The 19,306-nt window shown below is 42.9% G+C and overlaps 1 protein-coding gene across 2 annotated transcripts in view; it reads right to left on the bottom strand.

Moving 5' to 3' along the window:
• zbtb16a (zinc finger and BTB domain containing 16a) overlaps positions 1–19,306 on the bottom strand; it is a 249,859-nt gene that overhangs the window by 146,888 nt on the left and 83,665 nt on the right. For both annotated transcript variants that reach the window (XM_073030014.1, XM_073030015.1), the window contains exon 3: positions 6,659–6,756. In XM_073030014.1, the coding sequence (XP_072886115.1) occupies positions 6,659–6,756 (98 nt within the window). The remainder of the gene's footprint in view (positions 1–6,658; positions 6,757–19,306) is intronic.

Genomic DNA, 19,306 nt, shown 5'->3' with positions numbered 1-19,306 from the left:
GGTGCTGTGTATGACTGTTAGTACTGTGTTTTGTACTTTGACCCTGGAGTAACACTGTCTTGTTTGGCTGTATTCATGAGTATTCACATATGGTTGGATGACAATTAAACTTTAACTGAATTGATTTGCACCTGGAGCCTTGAGAGAAGATCCAAGATCATCCAGTTAAATTTGGTGGGAAGCCAGTCAACAAAGATAAACTCTCAAATCTCTTCTTTCATTTGAGAAATACCAGTTGATTCATGTAAAGCTCTGGTGACATCTGAATTACAACTGAAGGACAAGTACGATCGAGAACAACTTTTTAAACGAGGTGCTAAACTGACAAATTTCAGTTACCAAACATTGCAGGTGGAAGGGAAGCCAATGAAGATTTACAAATTTTAAGTCCTACAATAAAAGAGACAGCAAATGCTGCAACAAATATTTCAAGACAGCAACAACACAGGGATGGAAGACACTTACCTGGAGAGAACAGAGGGCAGAAGAACAGAAGAGACTGTGCAGACTTACCATATAGAGAAGACAATTAAAGAAAGAAGATCAGCTTTATTTGTCACATGCATATTGAAACATACAGAGAAATGTGTCATGTGCTTCAACAACCAGTCTGAATATGTGCTGAGAGCAGCCCACAAGTGTCACTAATGTCTTTTGCCAACATAGGATGCCCACACCTTACTAATCCTAACCTGTATGTCTTTTGGAGTGCGAGAGGAAACTGGAGCACCCAGAGGAAACCCACACAGTCACAGGGAGAACGTACAAACTCCTTATAGGCAGCAGAGGGAATTGAACTCTGATCACTGGAGCTGTAACACTGTTGCGCTAACCACTAACTACTATACTGCCCCATTGACTGTGGCTTGAGAAGCAGATTAGAGGTGCTCCCTTTCAAACACAAACATCGCAACCCTGACAAAGGATAAAGAACCACTTCCAATAAAGCTATTTTTTTCCCAGGGTTTGAAACAATGAAGCCATTGGCTATAATTAAGCACATACTAAGAATGCCACTGTTTAGCCATTTGGAACAGTGACAACTGCTTATTTAGTTCTGCTCTAAGTTTGACTGAAAACTGATATTGAAATTGATGTTTAAACAGCTAATGTTACAAGCAGTAAAATTAGGTACCGTACATCAGAACAGAACACTAGAACATCAGGGTGACTAATTTGAAAGAACCTCTCAAGCCCATGACCCCCACGACCAAGGAGGGCAAGGCCCACAAGTCACTAGAAACACCTCCAGCTGCAGGGTTTCAACCGAACTGCAAACCATTCTGACTTGGAGACTCATTACTGTTCCTTCATCATTGCTGGGAACTTCCTATCCATCAGAATTGTGGGAGGACTTTCATCAGAAGGACCACTGCTATTCAAGGAGTTAGCTCAACCACTACCTTCTTTATTTCCTAACTGGAAGACCGTACTCTGTGGGGATTGGTGATAACATCTCCTCCTCGCTGATGATCAACATTGGTGCACCTCAGGGCTGTGTGCTTAGTCCACTGCTCTACTCTCTAAATACACATGACTGTGTGGCTAGGCATAGCTCAAATACCATCTATAAATTTACTGACGATACAACCATTGTTGGTAGAATCTCAGGTGGTGATGAGAGGGTGTACAGGAGTGAGATATGCCAACTAGTGGAGTGGTGTTGCAGCAACAACCTGGCACTCAACATCACTAAGACGAAAGAGCTGATTGTGGACTTCAGGAAGGATAAGACAAAGGAACACATACCAATCCTCATAGAGGGATCAGAAATGGAGAGAGTGAGCAGCTTCAAGCTCCTAGGTAACAAGATCTCTGAGGATCTAACCTGGTCCCAATACATCGATGCAATTATAAAGAAGGCAAGACAGTGCCTGTACTTTATTAGGAGTTTGAAGAAATTTGGCATGTCAACAAATACACTCAAAAACTTCTATAGTTGTACCGTGGAGAGCATTCTGACAGGCTGCATCACTGTCTGGTATGGAGGGGCTACTGCACAGGACCGAAAGAAGCTGCAGAGGGTTGTAAATCTAGTCAGCTGATCTTGGCTATTAGCCTACAAAGTACCCAGGACATCTTCAAGGAGTGGTGTCTAAGAAAGACAGCATCCATTATTAAGGACCTCCAGCACCCAGGGCATGCCCTTTTCTCACTGTTACCATCAGGTAGGAGGTACAGAAGCCTGAAGGCTCACACTCAGCGATTCAGGAACAGCTCTTCCCCTCTGCCATCCGATTCCTAAATGGACATTGAACCCTTGGACACTACCTCACTTTTTAAAATACAGGTGTCCCCCACTTTATAAAGGTAGAGCGTTCCTATGAAACCTTTCTTAAGCCGAAATGGCGCGTAGTGAAGAACCATTAATATGGGAAAAATTTTTGTAAAAGCTAAAATTCTCTTTGTAATGCGAGAACAGGTTACTAATGTAGGTCTTTTGTAAAAGCGAAGTGACATAAAGCAAACATTCGTAAAGCAGGGGACAGTATTTCTGGTTTTTGCACATTTTGAAATCTATTCAATATACATATACTGTAATTGATTTACTTATTTATTATTATTTTATTTTGTATTTTTTCTCTTCTATATTATATATTGCATTGAACTGCCGCTGCTACGTTAACAAATGTCACAACCTGATTCTGATTCTCAAGAGAAACTGGAACCGAACACTAAATGCCAAACTCCGCCACGGACCGTTCAAGCCCGGCCGTGAGAGGAGGAGGGTTGGACGTGGGGCTAGCAACCCCACCCCGTAAAAACCCAGAGCTACAGAAACACCAGCAGAAGTTCCAAAGACCTCATTTCTGGTAGGGGAAAGATCTTCACCTAGAGAACATATGAAATCAGGAGCCACAGGGCCTATCAACCATCTACTGGCCCGTGACAGAAAACTCTGGTGAGCTGCTGTTGTTGGCCTATATCCCTGTAGGGGTAATGGGCTTAAGAATCAGCAGCCACCAATTAAACACAGGCCTTTGCTTTAAATCAATGAAATAGTTCCTTAAGGCTGTTATAGTTGGCGAGTGGGGGGTGGTAGCATAGATAAGCTCCTACTACCTATTAAATGCTCCCAAAGGAGTGTACCTCAAATAGCCTCTGACAACCAAGTCCAGCTCCTGGCTTTCACACGTGGCTAATCTATTAACCCTGGCAGAACCGTTTCTTCTGATGGGAGAACAGGCAAAGGTGGGTTACTGAAGTCGTATAACTAGTTGCTTCCGGCAGGTGGGTCTTATCAGCTGTGGTTGGCAGCTCATCTCAGAGAGGGAAAAACTCTGATCTCAAACCGCCAATCACCTTTCCAGCTATTAGCTTCATCCCACCCCCTCTGGTCTTCTATCATTTCGCATTTCCCTCTCCCCCCACTACTTTCAAATCTCTTAGTATCTCTCCTTTCAGTTAGTCCTGACGAAGGGTCTCGGCCCGAAACGTCGACAGTGCTTCTCCCTACAGACGCTGCCTGGCCGGCTGTGTTCCACCAGCATTTTGTGTGTGTTGTTTGATCTCAAACCTCCGCTGCCTTGTGGCTGTACCCACTCATGAAGAACGCTTCAGGAGCAAACCCAAAGGGAAAATTCCAGAGCTGGAGTACCTAAGCCAGTCCTATGTTGAGTTCAATGCTGACTGGCAACAATGTTCCCTCTAATCTGTAATGATCAGTGTGTGCAAAAATCTTGTGCTGTGCAATTTTTGGCCCTGTGACAACACATGCACACTGAATGTTTTCAAATCAATATAGAGGTATTCATTTTATCAGCTAGCAAAACACTGTCAGTATGAACTGTGATCTCCCCTGGATTTGATCGTTTTTGCTCTCATTCATCTGCACTCTCGCAAAACACAAGTAGCAGGCCTGTCATGGGTAATAAGGATTTTTATCACCAGAGCTTTTGCACAGAGTCCATATGTGATTTGCTTGCTAAATGATGCTTTAGAAGCTCAAGTTTGCAAATATCTCTCCACTTCTTCCCACTTGCAAATTCTTCAGCAACTTTTGCATCACGACAACATACACAGGTCACACCAGTTTCTGTATTGTACATAAATATTTCTCATAGCTGCACGTTCCTGACCTCATGAGCTTTCAGTGGAGCAGTTTCTACTGTTTCATTGAGCATTCTGCTGTAAATGAACGAGCAGTTCTTTTGCGCTTCACGCCCTTTGCTTCTTTGGAATTTGACACAGTGAATCAATAATTTCTTCAATTTAAAAACTCTCAATAAGCCAGTTCTAAAATCTGCAGACAAATCATCGCAAACCGGAAAAGGAAATGTGATTGTGTACGATTGTGAAATATACTTAACATGCCAACGAGGTAGAGGATGACAAACTTTTTTGCGCAGTTTAAACTCCTTTGTGCGCTAGCAGCAAAAGATGCGTGCGTGCGCGCGCTCACACACCTTAGCGGGTACTTTGACTGGCAACTCACGCAACACCGCTCTTGCTAAATTGTATCGGTCTCTCTCTCCCATACTTTGGGCTCATCAGATGCGTGGAGGAGGGGAAGCCTGCTGCCCTCCATGTCACACTGTCCTGGCTTGCGTATCTGGACAGCTAGGATGCAACATCCATGGCCCATGCTGACCAGTGGAGACCTCAGAGAAGCGATCATTGGAATGAGGCAATGTGGTATGATTGCCTTGTGTACAACAATAAAGCATACTGACCAAAGTACCTGAATTGGATTTGATAAAAGAAGCTGATGTGAAGTGAAACACCTTAGATTTACATGATATCCCATCTTGCTAGCAACTCAACATACTTTTACCTCTGGTTAGAGGTTAATACATCCTGACATAATTATTAGGGTCCCATAAAGTTATTGTCAGCAGGGGATGTTGGCATGACAACAACCAAGACTTCCATGATGCCGAAGCTGAGGTTGTCACATGCGCATATGCGTAGGTGCAACAAAAAGCTTATTTGCAGCAACACCGCAGCCACACCTGCTACCTGCTCCACAAGCAGCATTTCCTGACAATGTACATTTGTAATTCTGCACCGAGGACATTAGACCAGGTAGCGCACTCAAAAGCCCTGAATGAAGTTCAGGTGAGCAAATTAAACCAAGAAGCAGGTTGCTTTAAACTATACTCCGTGAGTATTGAGACAAGACTTGAATTGTGGCCTTTGAAAGACTTGACCAAGCGCAATTACAAGCTCAGCAGCTAAAAATTGTACTGAAGGCTCACTAAAAGTTAGTTTTTTATATAATTAAAGTATCATGTAATTGCCAAATAATTCCTGTCATATTTATTATACATGCTTATCTACAGATAAGAATTGCCTCTGTTAAATCATTGCATTATACTTCTGTCCCACTGGAGACAGAGCTGACAGGAGTGTATAACCAGAACACAGCTTCCCCCACTCACTGAAACCTTACTATGGAAATAGTATTACACAAGTCAGAATGTACTAATGATTCTATTTATTCCTCATTCTTGAATGCAGATCATCTCAAAATCCACTGTTGGTCAATATCACAGTGAAGCACAGCTTTCACTGCACAGATACGTGAGATTCAGTCTATTGGTTCTGTTGTTTACCCAAGTCCCCTCTAACTTGGTTTCATTTCAATCCACGCACGCATCCTTTTTATTCTTTTCTCCCTCAACCAACATGTGGAGAAAAATACAGCCTGCAGTCAACACATTGCTGTGGGGGATCTTGTCATACATAAATCTGCCAAATCACACTATTATCACTGCTCAAAAGAAAGGTTTCATTAGCTAAAAAGTGTCCTTCAATGTATAAAAAATTATGTTTTTAAAACTTAAATATGTTTTACTCAATTACATTTTTAAAAAAAATCAAAACTGTTTTGTTTACAGAACAGGAAACCCACTGCCTCCTCCCTCTAGTCTGTGACAAATTTGGCTCAAGACTCACTGTACATACTGTACCCACAGGCTTGGCATTGAGCCCAAGTTGGCAATTGGCCAGGTCCACAACAACATGCAGCATCAGCCAGCACAAGCCACAGGGAAGGGAGGGGAGAGCTGAAGCACGCACGGCAACACACACAGCATACCACGGCTCACTTTTCACTTTAAAGTTGCGCAAATTCTCCTTGTACAACGGTATGCAAAAGTCCTGGGCACATATATATAGCTTAGGTGCCTAAGACCTTTGCAGAGTACCGTATTTCTCAATGTGGAGCGAGTTTGTGAATCTGATAGGAGTGAAGGATGTTGGGAATGGCAAGGGTGGAGTGCTATGGGAGGGGTACAAGGCAGGCGGCAGAGAAAGGGGTGGGGATGGTGCAGGTGCAGACACGCCCAGTCCTAAGACACTAAATGAGGTCATTTGATTCCAAACAATTGGTTTATTGATTATTACAGAATGTGTCTCTGGTGCTTCCTGCTCTCTCCCATCTCCCTTCTCTTTTTCCCAACCGTGATGCCCCTCTCCCTGTCCCCTTCCCACTCTCAGTCCACAATAGAGACCAATATCAGATTCAAGTTTATCATCACTCATATATCATGACATTTTTTTGCTGCAGTAGTACAGTGTAATATATAGAATTACTACAGTACTATGCAAAAGTCTTAGACACCCTAGCTATAGACATGTGCCTCAAACTTTTGCACAGTTCTGTATATGCATGCATTAAAGAATTGAGGAAAAGACTACATGAGCCACATATTACCTGAGTGTGAAAGGAGATGCATCCTTAGCCGTAAGCTGTCCAGAAACCGTTTACCACAAAGTTCGCATCCATAGGTCTTCATCCCACTGTGCATCTTCCTACAGCAAAACAAGGAAAGAGCGTGTCAGGATAATGCGATTGGAATGTGCAACTAAAGCCATCAAACACGGCCTCTTCAGACACTTGCAACAGATGTTCACCAGAACTGCTCATGTCTCCTTGCTTACATCATGGTTCATTGTTGTTAGGCATTTTAAATGCACTATAGGGACAGATTGAAAAGATATACTGTATGTCAATCAACTTGCTTCGATGCTGACCAGTTCTCCAGATTCATCATTTGAAACTGCTCCCAATAAGACTGATGCACCTGCAAAACGTAAATACTTGCCAACACAAACAAAATGCTGGAGAACTCAACAAACCAGGCAGCATCTTTGGAGGGAAAGACACAATCCACATTTCAGGCTGAGACCCTTCATCAGTCCTGATGTCGAATGTCTATTTCCCTCCAAAGATGCTGCCTGACCTCCTGAGTCCCTCCAGCATTTTGTGTGCGCTGATGGGCACTACAGTCGCGTAGCGGTCACCATGACGTTATTGCAGCTCAGGGTGTTGGAATTCAAAGTTGAATCCTGGCATCCCTTGAAATGAGTCTCCGTACGTCCTCTCCGTGGAATGCATGCGTTTTCTCCAGGTCCTCCGGTTTCCTCCCACAGTCCGAAGACATACCAGGTAGGTTAACAGGTCATTGTAAACTGTTCCATGATTAGGTTAGGGTTAAATCAGGGTTGTCAGGGGTTGCTGGGTGGCATGGCTCCAAGGGCCAGAATGGCCTGTTCCACTTGGTATCTCTAAATACAAAAATAAGATCTCACGCCTCCATAAATATTTGCTGTATTTCTCATCAATTTGGTGGAGAAAAAAAAATTGGTTGAGGAAAACCAAGACCCTGACAATGAAGGGTTATTGAGTCAGAACGTTGTCACCCTCACTCTACGCAGATACTGTCTACTGAGGTTTTTCTGCCACAACATGTTTTCTTTCCAAATTTTGGATTCCCAGCATCTACAGCCTTTTTAAAACAAAGCCTGTAGGAGGGAACCTTTCTACAGTTTAAACAAAGTTAGTCTCTCTGCTACAGCGGTCTCTCTAGGGAAGAGTCACAGTTATGCTCATTATACCTCTTCTTCCTCCCACCAATCAGAGGACACATGTATTGAGAAGATTTCAAGCAGGAAAATGGCCAGATCAACTGGAGGGTGGTGAGGTGTGACCACAACACTGACAGAGACATAGAAGTGAAGCTTACCACATAACTTATTAGCATCCAATGAGCTTTAAAGAAAAGAGCAAGAATATGAACAGGCAAGAGCATTCAAGACTGAGTGAACGGAAGAGTGACAAGTGTTAATCAGAGTTAGTGACAGTGCACAAGGAAGTGGCCTAGAGGCTGAACAATGCAAAGAAGCTTCCATTCATTTTGCAACTCCACCATGGACGGTCTTAAGGCTGGCTGCAAAAGGAGGAAGGATGGGCGTGTGGTTAGTAACCCCATTCCGTAAAAACCCAGAGCTACAGAAACGGCAACAGAAGCTCCAAAGAGCTCATCCCTAAGAGCGGAAGGCTACACCTGGGGACAACTTGAAGGACTGAACCAAATACTAAAATTACAGTATTGTACCTGCCTCAACCACTTTTCCTGATCGCTAATTCCATATACTGTCGTACGTTTTCTGTATGACACTTTGGTTCTTGTCTATACTGTAATGTTACATCATTTTGAAACTTCATCTGCATATTCTTCAGTACAGCCCAGAATGCTTAGCAAAGGAAAGTTCAAAATTGATGTAATGTTACAGTATAAACAAGAACCAGAGCGTCATACAGAAAAGGTCCAACAGTATATGGAATTAGCTATCAGGAAAAGTGGTCGAGGCAGGTACAATACTGTAATTTAACTATTTGGATGAATACAGATTCAAGATTTAATATGATTTCCAGTACACAAGTAGAGAACAAAATTATTATCACTCTAAATCAGATGCAGCACAAAAAGAACACAATAATAACAAAAAACACAATAATTGTATGCCCATAATGTGACGCTAGGTACAACAGTATCTGTAAATAAGGTGACTGACAGGAGATGATTAAGTAATGATGGTGGAGGGGTGGGTTAGTGGGTGGAGGTGTTGATCAGCCTTACTTCTTGGGGAAAGCAACAGTTTTTAAGTCTGGTGATCCTGGCATAAATGCTACATAGCTCCTTCCCTGATGGTAATGAGAAGAACAGTCCATGAGCAGGATGGGTGGTATGCTTCATGATGTCATTGACCCTTTTCCAGCACCTTTCTATATACATCTCCTTGATGGTGGGTAGGTTGCATTGGTCCACTGCAGAGCCTTCCTGTCCATCACAGGAGGGGCGAGGCTTAAAGTGATATGGGGCTAACACAGGAAATTGGAATTAGCTGGGTGGACACCACAGTCGGCATAACACCAAAGGCCAGATAAAGAGCTGATTTGGTGCCAAATTCTGGAGAAGACCCTTCACCTCTTACTGGCCCACAAGCTCATTTCCAACATTAACTTCACTGACAATGCCATAACAACGTTGTGGTTTCTGCAGTTGTTTTTTTTTTTCGTTCACCTGTTCAGAGGAAAACCTGCAGCCAGAAGCCCAGTTTATAGAGCTTAACATTCAGATCCCAGTCTGAAACTGATCTTTTATTCCATGGACATTTGAATCCAACCCCTCAATCACAGCTCTACATGGGGGGGAAAAAATTGGAGGGTCAAGATTAAATTCCAACTGTGTGTGTGCTTGCTGAACAAGGAGGGGCTCTCCCTTCCAGTCCTCATACACTTATCAAATGAAATAAACGGAACTGCACCAACTGCCGATTGAGAAAGACATTGCGAGATGTGCTAAAATTCAAACAATTACAAGAACAACCACAAGAGCAACAAGGCCACAGAAAACCAACCACATGACATTGCAATCAGCCATTCAACCTCAGCACAAACAATGTGCTCACAGTGTTGTCCTATCCCTCAGGGGAGTGAGCAAAGAAAAACTGTAATTTGTTCCCTATCTCCTCCCCCTTTAAATTATCCACCATTTCATCACTGAAACCTTTATTTCCAAACCATGTCCACTACCTCGGGCTATTTGAGAATGTTCTAAAAATGTCGTCATCCTTGTGCAAGTAGTTTTTGGTGATGAACCGTTTTTAAGAAGTAGCATTGTTTTCACTATAGTCCTTGTCACAAATTCAAAACTTTTATGTATACTCAGTGGCTACTTTATGAGGTACCTCCTGTACCTGATAAAGTGGCCACTGAGTGTATGTTTGTGGTCTTCTGCTGCTGTAGCCCATCCACTTCATGGTTCAATGTGTTGTTCATTCAGAGATGTCCTTCTGCATACTTCTGTTGTAGCATTGGTTATTTGAGTTATTGTCACCTTCCTGTCAGCTTGAACCAGTCTGGCCATTCTCCACTGTCCTCTCTCATGAACAAGGTTTTTTCACCCACAGAACTGCCACTCATTGGATTTTTTTTTTGTTTTTGCACTATTCTCTGTAAACTCCAGAGACTGCTGTGTGTGAAAATCCCAGGAGATCAGCAGTTTCTGAGATACTCAAACCACCCGATTTGGCACCAACAATCATTCCACAGTCACTCCCCATTCTATTGAATCTCTTGACCATGTCTGCATGTATTTATGTATTGAGTTGCTGCCGCATGATTGGCTGATTAGATATTTGTATTAATGAGCAGGTGGGCCTAATAAAGTGTATAAACCTGTGTGTTGGGGTATTAAGATATCCCTTCTTCTTCTTCTTAATCCCTATCACCCCTACCTCAGTAGGCATAGGCCACTGACAATACCTCACCAGGGACCTCCATCCTCGGCCTGTCTATCGAGCTATCCCCAGGTGTAGCTCATCTTCTTGGTGTATCCTTCCTCTCCCAGGGATGAGGTCTTTGGAGCTTCTGTTGGCATTTCTGTAGCTCTGGGCTTTTACAGGATGAGTTGCTGGTCCCATACCCAACCCTCCTCCTTTCACAGCTGAGCTTGGGACCATCCATGGTGGAGTTACGTCTCTTCTATCACTGGTTAATTTTGTTGCTCAAGTTCATTCCATCCTCCATCACTTCCCTAGCATGTTTTAACTTTTTCCATTTGTTCATTCTTTATATGAGAGATCTGGGTCAGTGGTGTTGGGTGATCACTATGGAGAAATCACATCCAATCTTAATTCCATCTGATGTGCATACTACTCCCACGGGAAGGGCATTTTGAAGCAGAAACCTGGTAGGATCTCCCCATTGTCAATAGGGGAATTAAAGTTAACTATTTCACTGCCAAATCCCCAGATGACTCAACATGTTGGAGGGGTAAGAGACCACACATGCTGGAATCTGGAGCAACCTAAAGAGTGCAGGAGGAACTCGGCAAATCAGACAACATCTTTGGAGGGAAATGAACAGTTAATATTTTGGGTCACAACCCTTCATCAGTGGCTAGATGAGGGGACTCAGCCCGCTGAGCTCCTCCAGCACTTATTGGCATTAACTCAGCATGTTCCTGGCTTCCAAACCTGAAAATGCCAGCACAATTTAATAGTCAATAGGAAGAGCCAGATAGAGCTTTTTATTGTGTTGCAAAGTAACTAAATGGAGAGCATATGTTCAGGGTACAAAGTAAATTTTATTATCAAAGTACATATATCATCATATACAACCATAAGATTCACTTCCTTGTGTGCAGACTCAGCAAATCTATAGAATAGTAACTATAATAGAATCAGTGAAAGATCAACCAGAGTGCAGAAGACAACTGTGCAAATGCAAATATAAATGCTGAGCAATAAATCACAAGAAGAGATAAAAAAGTTATTAAAGTGAGATCATTGGTTGTGGGAACATTTCAATGATGGGGCAAGTGAAGTTGAGCAAAGTTATCCTTCTTGGTTCAAGAGCTGAAGTTTGAGGGGTAATAACTGTTCCTTAACCTGGTGGTGAGAGTCTGGAGGCTCCTGTACCTTTTTCCCCCAATGGCAACAGCAAGAAGAGGGCATTGCCTGGATGGTGGGAGTGCCTGATGATGGATGCTGCCTTCCTGCGACAACGCTCCATGTAGGTGTGCTCAATTGTGGGGAGAGATTTACCTGTGATGTACTCAGCCAAATCCATTACCTTTTGTAGGATTTTTCATTCAAGGGCATTGATGTTTCCTAACCAGGCCGTGATGCCAACAGTCAATATACTCTCCACCACATATCTATAGAAGTTTGTCAAACCATCTTCATCACTGTGTTTCATGGGAAGATGAGTCAATGTCATCCCGCACAGAAACTGGTCCTTTGGCCACTATATCCATATCAACAAATAAATATTTATAGTAACTGCATGTTATCAGCCTTGGCTGGTACTTCTCTCAAACAGACTTTGACACATAGCGCAATATTAAGCTCGGGTATGTGAAAGTTTGACAGAGGACGACAGGAGAACTGAAAGGTTTACCAGGTCATAAGCAAGTGCACCAATTGGCAATCAAGGAACAACAAGAGGCCAGAATTAGAGTTGCAAAGCTCCTGATGCGCTGATGGTCAGAAAACGTGTGGTGATCAATCGAGTGAGACTTTAACTGGCTAGCTTTTCCACAGTAAAAATGACCAAAAAATTCCTTCCTGAGGTATTACAGAAGTCAATTTAATGCACAACCACTTGAGCCATACAGGGCAGCAGACCGTTGATCCAACTCTCTGTGGCCTTAGCTGGAGGCATAGTGTCATAGTGGCTAATGCAACACTTTATAGCACCAGCAATAGGGGTCCAATTCCTGCCACTGTTTGCAAGGAGTTTGTACATTCTCCCCATGACCACCTACGTGGTTTTCTTCAGGATGATCCGGTTTCCTCCCACATTCCAAATGCATACGGACTAGTAAGGGTTAGAAAATTGTGGAAGCTGGCAACCCAGAGCCCATCCTCCGACTGCAATGGTCATCGACACATTTCACTGTATGTTTTGATGTACATGTGACAAGAAAAGACAACCTTTAAGTCAGAATGCTGGAATTGAAGGATAAGCTAGGAATTAGACAAACCTATTGAGAGCAATACTAACAGGACAAAAGCTGTGAGATAGAGCACAAGGGTGGAGGAGGCTCATGTGGAACATTATTTTTATATACAGGATGAACTTTATTCATTGTTTCAAAATTATTTATAGAAACTTTGTAATTCCTCTTCATTCTTACATTTATAGTCAATACTTTCAGTTCTAGTTAGTTACTTTCTGTACAACCATTAGGACTGTACCATTCATGTGGCCCTTTCGGGTGGTAAACTAACACAAGCACAGATCATTGGGGCTGAATAGCTAATTTCTACATCCATGATCTGATTAATTCTATGCAATTAGTATTTACGCCTTAGAGTGAGTGACCTCATTTTTAATCTCCATCTGTGACTTTTTGCTAAAAGGAATGAAACTGTAATGATACACGAAAAGGCTGATGAATTCTGTATTTGGTTTTAAGAAAAACAAAAGCCAAACATGGTTGAAACAAGATGAGGCTTCCATCTGAAATCAGCACATTTAAGAGTGAAAAGGGATAAAAGAAATTAAATTGGATAGAAGACTACTGGATCCAGAATGCATCTAGCTAGGCTTCTCATGGGCCACATTACCCAGACTTTTTGTTGGGAAGCTGTAACAGGAGCAGTTAATCTACCAATTGTGCACATAACTGTAAAAGCCTTCAGGGGTGACAGCAAAGAAAACCTCCTCGGAGTGGAGGGGCATTGTGTTTTGAAACTCCACCCCCCCCCCCCAACACACACCTCTTCAGAACCGAGATATCATGAAGTTGCATTAAAACACAAATGTTCCATAGCCTTCCAACTACAGTTTTAATGCAAATGTACTAATATCCAATCACAGAGGAATGTTTAAAAAGGAGCTTTTGCTCATAAATTTGCTTTAAACTAGTTGTTTTACAACACAGAGACACAAAGGTTATGGTTACCCTTCAGCCATCTGTGAAGCACTGTGATAATTCTGTAGAATATATGGCCACCTTAAAAGCTTCTCCTTTAGCTTCAGTGCCCTTGGGCGAAGGAGGCATTTAAGAAAACCAGCCCACTGGGCTCATACACCGAAATGTTGAGCAGTGGCACACAGCAGGTAGTGCTGCTACCTCACTGCCACAGGTTTGAACCGGACCTCCGGTGCTGCCTGCATGGAATTTGTGAGTTTCCTCAATTTTCACCCACATCTCAAAGGACATGTTCACAGGTTTATGGCTACATAAATTACTTCCTGTAGGCCAAACTAAGTGATAGCTGGGCATATGGGAGAGTAGCGGTTATGAGGAAATAAATAGAGAAACTGGATTGATGAGATTGTTCTGAGAGCCAAAATTGGCTAATGTCCTTTGTAAAGAAATATGTGGTGACCGGATGAAGGTGCTGTAATGTCACCATCAACCATGAATATAAATCCTTTGAGTTAACACCTTCAGGAGGAGAATGTAAAAAACTAAATACTGCACCATTGCTAAAGGATGGGACAGCTGAAACCTGGCCCCCTCTCTCATCCCAATTCCAGGCTCCATTCCTTTCCCAACAGGCAGGACACTGGGCTGTTGATTGCCAGTCCCGTACCATAGCCACCATACCCCTTCCCAAAGCCTCAGCACCAACTCCATACAGCCCATCCTAAACAGCCCCAGCTCCAAACTATTAGGTCAAACCCCACCCCAAATTCATGCACCTAGCCCCAAACACATCTCCAATTCAGACTTTCTGCCCACAAACCTTGCCCCAAACATGCAAGCCCATAAACCCACCCCAAACTCTGCCAACTGCCCCAGCTCCAAATATCCTCAGCCTAAACCCCACCCCAAATACCCCAGACCATAAACCCCACTGTAAACTCCATCCCAAACAGCACAGGCTCCAAACACCAGCCCAAATCCCACTGAAAACTGCTCCAACCAACAAAATCCCATCCCAAACAGGCCCAGCCCTAATGCCACATGTCCCATCAACTTCAACCCAAAAAAAAATCAAGGTCCTGATCCACACAGCACACTACCTCCAAAGGCAGGGCCTGGCTCTTCCAATGTCCAGACCCAATAAGTGTCCTTGCTCCTATAGATAGGCAAGCCTCTGCTCCCTCCCCCCTCCCAAACAGCAAAGCTCTACCCCCTCACACTTGTACTTGGTGAACAGTTCTGGCGCTTTAAAACAAACACTCTATCAAACAAGATGTTCGAAGAAATTGTTACAGTTTTAAAAAATCACTTGAGCTCTAAGCTGCTGGTAGTAGTTGAGAAATTTAGATTTTACAAAAAGAACCAGTCAAAAGATGAAAGCCTTTCTGAATACATTGCAGAACTGCGCAAACTTGCCCAGTACTGTGACTTTAAAGATGGACTTTCTGATGCATAAAGGGACAGGCTTGTATGTGACAGGCATAGTCAAAGCACTCAAAAGAGGTTACTATCCGAAAGAGACCTAACCTTAGAATGGGCATTGACCATTGCAATTTCGTTAGAGACTGCAGCAAAGGATGCAACAGGACTACAGAAAAGGAGGTTAGAATATGAAATGCACAAAATGTCCCTGAATGGTACAAGAAGCCAAAGTTGTTATCAATGTGGAAAATCCTCCCATGATGCAAATGACAGTTGGTTCAAAGAAAAAGTTTGCATAAAGAGTCACAGACAAGGTCACGTAGAGAGAGTGTGCGAGGCAGACAAAAAGCACAACGGAGTGAAAAGTTTCAAACACAAAACTAAGCAAATGCATAAAGTTACCGACTGTAAAACAGAATCAGATGACGTAGAGTCTGACAAAGGTGAACTGTCACACCTAGAACTGCATAATATAACTGAAGCAGATCACAAAATCATCTGGATTACAATAGATGTGTCCGGTGTAAAACTGAAAATGGAGCTGGATATAGGGTTAGCTTTGTCCGTAATTCCAGAGTCTGACTACAACAGACTGTTTTCTAAGATACCAGTAGAGAAGACCTCAGTGATGCTAAGGACCTAAACAGGTGAAAAAAATGTCCCCCAAATTGATTGAAAGTGAAGGTGACGTATGGAGGCCAAATGCAACAGTTATATGTTTATGCATTGAAAAGTGACGGGCCAGCACGTTTTGGACGTGAATGGTTGAGAAAAATCCAACCAGACTGGCACTCGATCAAAACTCTCAGTGTGAGATCAACAGGCAATGTCCACCCAGATGGTAGCACTAACCAGAGACTGTTACAGCTGCTTAATGCTGATAAGAAAGTGTTTGAGAAGGGAATAGATAAACAGACTGAAGACTTGGCCAAAAGCTGTTCAGGATGCCAAAAAGTTCAAAATGCACCCTCACAGGCATCATGACGCCCATGGCAAAGAGTACATATTGACCTTCTGGCCCATCGTTTCCGATTGCTGTGGATGCTCACTCAGAGTGGCCGGAGCTCACACCAATGAAGTCTACCGACTCAGCAAAGACCCTCTCCATTCTGAGGACCAACTTCACCAGAAATAGCTTTATACAACAAATTGTGAGTACATCAGAAGAACTCTGACTATTCTGCACCCGGCATCGAGTAGGTTAGCAGGAAGGCTTATCCAAACTTTCAAAAAGTCCATTAAAGAGCTGGACAAGGAGGGCATTACCCTACAGCACAAGGTGGACAATTTCCTTTTTGTGCATTGAAACTCTGTTCATGTGACAACAAATCAATCACCTGCATTGCAGTTCTTGAGCAGGAATCTGAGACTACTCGAAACCAGATCTACGGAGGGAAGTGCAGAATAAACAGTTCAGCCATTTGCCAAGTGAATCAGCAAAGAACTTTGAGATTGGACAGGAAGACCTAGCACATGATTACCGAGAAGACAAGTGGACACACGGTAGGATAGCTACAAGAACTGGACCACAAATGTACACAGTGGATATTGGAGATCAGACATGGAGACGTCACGTGGACCAAATACTGGATACTCAGCCAAAGAACACACCTAAGTCAACTGCATCCAACAAGATGGACACACTACAGTCACCAGGCTTAACTCTCAGTGATGATGTCACTGACCGCAATGTGACATCGGAAACCAAGAACTGTCTGAGACTATCACCCGGTAGCACTCACATCGACAGTGATGAAATGCTTTGACAGGTTGGACATGACTAGACTGAACTCCTGCCTCAGCAAGGACATGGACCCATTGCAATTTGCCTATCGCCACAATAGGTCAACAGCAGACGCAATCTCAATGGCTCTCCACATGGCTTTAGACCACCTGGACAACACAAACACCTCCGTCAGGATGCTGTTCATCAACTATAGCTCAGCATTTAACACCATTACTCCCACAATCCTGATTGAGAAGTTGCAGAACCTGGGCCTCCGTACCTCCCTCTGCAATTGGATCCTCAACTTCCTAACCAGAACACCACAATCTGTGTGGATTGGTGATAACATATCCTTCTCCCCGACGATCAACACTGGCACACCTCAGGTGTCTGTGCTTAGCCAACTTCTCTACTCTCTACATATACATGACTGTGTGGCTAGGCATAGCTTAAATGCCACCTATAAATTTGCTGACGATACAACCATTGTTGGTAGAATGTCAGGTGGTGACGAGAGAGCGTACAGGAGTGAGATATGCCAACTCGTGGAATGGTGCCAAAGCAACAACCTGGCACTCAACATCACTAAGATGAAAGAGCTGATTGTGGACTTCAGGAAGGGGAAGATGAAGGAACACATACCAATCCTCAGAGGGATCAGAAGTGGAGAGAGTGAGCAGTTTCAAGTTCCTGGGTATCAAGATCTCTGAGGATCTAACCTGGTCCCAACATATCGATGTAGTTATAAAGAAGGCAAGACAGTGGCTATACTTTATTAGGAATTTGAAGAGATTTGGCATGTCAACAAATACACTCAAAAACTTCTATAGTTGGACCATGGAGAGCATTCTGACAGTCTGCATCACTGTCTGGTAAGAGGGGGCTACTGCACAGGACCAAAAGCTGCAGCAGAAGGTTGTGAATTTAGTTGGCACCATCTTGGGTACTAGCCTATAAAGTACCCTGGATATCTTTAGGGAGCGGTGTCTCGGAAAAGCAGCATCCATTATTAAGGACCTCCAGCACCCAGGGCATGCCCTTTTCTCACTGTTACCATCAGGTAGGAGGTACAGAAGCCTGAAGGCTCACACTCAGCGATTCAGGAACAGCTTCTTCCCCTCTGCCATCCGATCCCTAAATGGACATTGAATCTTTGGACACTACCTCACTTTTTAAAAAAATATACAGTATTTCTGTTCTTGCACGTTTTAAAAATTCTATTTAATATATGTAATTGATTTACCTGTCTATTTATTATTATTATTTATTTTATTTTATTTTTCTCTCTCTCTGCTAAATTATGTATTGCATTGAACTGCTGCTGCTAAATTAATAAATTTCATGTCACATGCCGGTGATAACAAACCTGATTCTGACAAGGCACCTACCAAACCTGATGCCACTCCACACGTCCAGAGGCTCTATCCTGAAAGAAACAGGGCGCTACCCAAAAGACTGAATCTTTAGAACTGTGAAGTTAGTTATGGGGACTGTTATTGTGACAGCATGTCTATTCGGAATATGGGTTGCGAAAGTGAAATTGAATGTTTTGTACATATACAGTTTATGTTGCATTAATCCAAAGGGGGAGGAAGAGCAATGTATGGAACTATTTCTTTTACAGAAATGATTCCCCACCCCCAACACTTTAGCACTATGTATTGATCTGTTGTCTGTACATGCATCGTTGTCTACACATGCGCATTGCTCTCTCTCTTTGCAATGTGAATACACCAGTTAAAGCTATCTCCCACATGTGTGCTTTTATTTAATTGATATGTAGTTGTGTCATGGGAACAAGGGGGAAAAACAAGACCTGGGAGAGAGTCAAAAGGCAGCAGTTTGTGCAAGTTTTTTTTTGTTGTTTCTTTGAGCAATAACTTGGAGCAGCATTGGGAAACAGAGCTGCTGACAAACCACAATGGGTTGATCCAGATTAAGCTTCATTCTTTCAGCTAACACGAGGTCATAATGAAACAACAAGTCTGCTCTTAATTGTGTAATCTGCATCCATGTGCACAATGCACATTCTGCTGTTGGGATTTCACTGACTGCATGCTTTCCCAGTTACAGTTTAAAAAAACGAAACTACAGAGAGAACTAACTGAGCGAGTCAAACTGTATTTGTGAGAAGGGAAATGTTGACATTTTGGGCCAAGGCCCTTCATTAGATCTCAACCCAAATTGTTCAGAATTGCTTACTGGTTACATCACAGCCTGGTATGGAAATTGGTTCCAAAAATCTTTGTTTCGAAGTATTCTTAAGGTGACTTCAGAAATGACACCTTCATTGTGTTTTGAAGCCTTTTCACCCAAAGATGCTGGCTCATAGAGGGTTCTGATTCTAACCCAGCTGAGGTAGCCATTTGTGTGTGAACCCAAGAAAAGTAGGTTGCATAGATTCCACGTCACCAAAAGATTTGACAAACTTCTATAAGATGCACAGTGGGAAGTATCCTGACTACATCACGGCCTGTTATGGGAT

This window comes from Hemitrygon akajei, chromosome 26 (genome assembly GCF_048418815.1).
Source record: "Hemitrygon akajei chromosome 26, sHemAka1.3, whole genome shotgun sequence".
NCBI lineage: Eukaryota > Metazoa > Chordata > Chondrichthyes > Myliobatiformes > Dasyatidae > Hemitrygon > Hemitrygon akajei.
This window is presented reverse-complemented; position numbering and strand designations above follow the sequence as displayed.